This window comes from Chlamydotis macqueenii, unplaced genomic scaffold (genome assembly GCF_036417535.1).
Source record: "Chlamydotis macqueenii isolate bChlMac1 unplaced genomic scaffold, bChlMac1.mat HAP1_SCAFFOLD_127, whole genome shotgun sequence".
NCBI classification, from domain to species: Eukaryota; Metazoa; Chordata; class Aves; order Otidiformes; family Otididae; genus Chlamydotis; species Chlamydotis macqueenii.
The window spans coordinates 5,001-8,478 of record NW_028239017.1 but is presented as its reverse complement, the minus strand read 5'-3'; the positions used below and the strand labels follow the sequence as shown (position 1 = coordinate 8,478).

The window sequence follows — 3,478 nt, the reverse complement described above, 5'->3', positions numbered from 1 at the left end:
TGGTTTGGGGCTCAGAGCTGACTCCACAGGTTGCTCCATTAGGAACGTGACCCTTCCTTGGTGGCACGGTGGCACTCTTGAGTCTCCTAGATCTGACCCCGTCATACACAAGCCCTCTATAACCAAGAGGCTCGTTCTTCCACTGCTTCCACCTCGCCACATCACGCCGCGTCCCTGAATCCATACAATGCCACCTTCTCGTTCTGTCAGGTTCCAGGGTTTTTACCCGTATTCAAAAACGGGTTGAATAAATCCAAAGGGTGAGGGTCTTCTCAGCCCGGGCAGGATGGGCTTTGAAGCGCACTCCTCCTTTTGCGAAGGGTACGGGGCAGGAGAGCGCCCTGCTTGCTTGCTCTGGGGTCAGGAAGTAATCCTCACTCCCACGGGAGATCGGGGCAAAAAGGTACGATCCCCACGGGGACGTGGTGAGGGTGGTGGCACTGGGTGCCAACGCAGATGACTCTGCAGGGGCTTCTAAGGATGATGGGGGGGCTACAGGGCTAGGGAAAGGGATTATAGCAGTTATAGGGCTGGGAATAAGGAGTCTGCGCAGATGGAGCCCACCCGGAAGACAAGATCGGGGTTGTTCTGAGAAGACCTTGCTTGGAGACTGAGGGACTTTGCTGTGTGAAGGAACTGAGACCCACAGAGGCTCAGCGCAGTGAGCTGGGGGGTACGGGGCGCACAGGGCAGGGGGTCTCTGCTCTGCCAGAGGGGATCCACTCCGCAGCAGCTGCTCCGCTCTTCTGGCTCCGCAGAACGGGGTCTCCTGGGGTCCTGAGGGAGCCTTGCCTTTGACACCAGGAGCGTGGCTGCCTAAGCCTCAGACGACGGCCCGGCATCCTCCGTCTTCTTTACAAGTGGCTTGTCTGCAAGACAGAGGAGTAGGGTGACGCACGGAGGGTGCGATCCCCCGCCTCGGGTCGGGGCGCACCCGTGCCCGCTCCGCAAGCGGGCCAGGCGCACCACGTGCCGTGGTCCTGCTCTCACCTGGGAAGCGTCCAGCCCGTCTCCCACACCTCGTCCACAGGTACGAGACCGAGAGCGTCCCACAGAGTACTGCCCCCACACCAAGCAGGCCTGCCAGCACCGAGCAGGATTGTACAAGGTCTGCAGGAAGAGCGAAGTTCAGAGCGGGGGAGTGGGTTGGATGGTCCGAATTTCCCTGCCCTTCTCGCCCGTCCCTTCTGCTGCGTGTTTTTGGGGACTTTCAACATCCTTCCTCACTGCCCTCCCGGGGAGGTGGAGCTGACCCTCAGCAGCAGCAGCGACAGCTCATCCTCAGCGAGAAGGTGGGCGCGTGGACACCCCCTCACCGGGCTAACGCAAAGGGCACGTCCACTGGGGATGCTCCATGCGTGCCCACCGAGATGCTTTCACCCACGTGGCCTCATGGCCGCGTTCAGGTGCCTCCACCCTGCCCGCCCAAACGTGAAAACGTTTACGGCAACGCTTCTGCTCGCCCGAGAGGAAGACGGGGATGGAGATGGGAGCCTTCGCCCCACCACGTGTCTGCACCGCGTCGGCCCCGACGCAGACGGAGCGCGTGACGGGGTCCCGCGCTCACCTTTCTGCTCCGTGCACACCACGCCGGCTGCCGCGGCCCGCGCGCACGGCCCCGGCCCCATCGCGCTCTGCTGACACTCCAGGAGCAGCGACTCGGTCCCTCGGCAGCTCAGCCCCTCCAGCAAGGCGCGGCCGGCCCCCGGCCCGAACTGGGCTCCCGCGGGCGCCGACTGGGCCGGCCCGCAGCCCAGCTGCCGGCAGACGACCCCGGCTTCCAGCAAACTCCAGCCGCTGCTGCACACGCCGTGCCAGGTAGCGTTGTAGAGCACCTCCACCCGCCCCGCGCAGGGATGAGGACCATCCTGCACCCGCACCTGCAAGGGGTTTGTGCCTGCAAGGAAGAGCACAGGGGGGTGAGACGGCCCCCCTGACCCCGCAGAGGCCTCAGAGGGGTCCGCAAGGCACCCACGTGCGCGGGGACAGGAGTGCCGCAGCGTTCCTGGCTGGAAGGCACAGCACCAGGACAGCGAGCGGTAGCTCTCACGGTGACGAGAGCTTCCGACTTGCTCCCGGGCATTGTTTTCTCTGGGGCCCTGCTGAAGGCAAGCCACCAGCAGCCCGGCCCAGCTACAAGGCGTGGATTGCCTTCCTCCAGCCCCCGTACGAGACAGCGTCACACGCGACGTCGCGGCACGGCTGGCGTCTGCGAGATGGGGCTCACGGGAGGTCCACGCTCACCTCCGCAGCGTCACTGCGTCTAGGAAAGGCGTGCCTGGGTTTTTTTTTTTTTTTTAAGCAAGGCTTTGCCCGTGACGGGATGCTGCCACGGATGAGCTGGAGGGACGCAGTCTGGATTAAATCCATGAGTTAGGTGCACGACTCCTGACTAAGGCGGGGTGGCCACTTCCTCCAAGCTACGTGGCCGAGTGAAAGCCACCTTCTGCTCCGATGATGGGAATGGGGAAGAGCGAGCAGAGAGGAGAGAGCCTGGCGCAGTCCTGGGGCAGAAGAGCATCTCCACACCTGTCAAGCCCCTCCTCGGATGGACACCAACCCTCCCGGCTCGCCCGCCTTGGTCCCCGCCGCCCGGCGTTACCTGAGCACACCACGCCGGCGTCCTCGCTGTGACCGCAGTTGTGCTGTCCCCAGTTGGTCAGCTCACACTCGCTGAGCGTGGACTCGGTCCCCACGCAGTGAACGTTGTCCAGCCAGATGGGATCCGACCCCGGCCCAAAATGAGCCGAGCCCGGCGCCGACAGCGCCGTCCCGCAGCCCAGCTGCCTGCACACAACGGCGGCATCGTGGATGTCCCAGGTGTCGTCGCACACAGTTCCCCACTTGTGGTCGTGAAAGACCTCCACTCTCCCCAGGCAGCTACTGGAGCCGTTCACCAGCCGCAGTGGGCGCTGCCCCAACGTGTCCGCGTCTGTGAAAGGAGAGAGGGGCAAGTTCATGACTATGGGGCGGTCCTGGGGTCAACAGTGACTATGGGGGGGTCCTGGGGTCAACGGTGACTATGGGAGAGCTCCTGGGGTCAATGGTGACTATGGGGAGGGTCCTGGGGTCAACGGTGACTATGGGGTGGTCCTGGGGTCAACGGTGACTATGGGAGAGCTCCTGGGGTCAATGGTGACTATGGGGAGGGTCCTGGGGTCAACGGTGACTATGGGAGAGCTCCTGGGGTCAATGGTGACTATGGGGAGGGTCCTGGGGTCAACGGTGACTATGGGAGAGCTCCTGGGGTCAACGGTGACTATGGCAGGGTCCTGGGGTCAACAGTGGGGTCAACGGTGACTATGGCAGGGTCCTGGGGTCAACAGTGACTAAAGGGAGGGTCCTGGGGTCAGGAAACTAGAGTGCCTGGCTACCTGGGATGTGATTGAGCTGATCCTGCACCCCGACTCGCGTGGTACTTATCCCGACTCACGTGGATCACCTGAGCACACCACGCCAGCATCTTCTCGGTGGGTCA

The 3,478-nt window shown here is 63.4% G+C and overlaps 1 protein-coding gene across 1 annotated transcript in view; it reads right to left on the bottom strand.

Moving 5' to 3' along the window:
* Nucleotides 1–468: 468 nt before the first annotated feature.
* The window catches only part of LOC104480183 (CD5 antigen-like), a 7,942-nt gene continuing 4,932 nt past the window's right edge, over nt 469–3,478 (bottom strand). The window contains 5 exon segments of the mRNA XM_086771623.1: nt 469–869; nt 991–1,110; nt 1,568–1,897; nt 3,443–3,473; nt 3,475–3,478. The exon segment at nt 3,475–3,478 is cut by the window's right edge and continues 295 nt beyond it. Of these exon segments, the coding sequence (XP_086627749.1) occupies nt 817–869; nt 991–1,110; nt 1,568–1,897; nt 3,443–3,473; nt 3,475–3,478 (538 nt within the window). The 3' untranslated portion in view covers nt 469–816.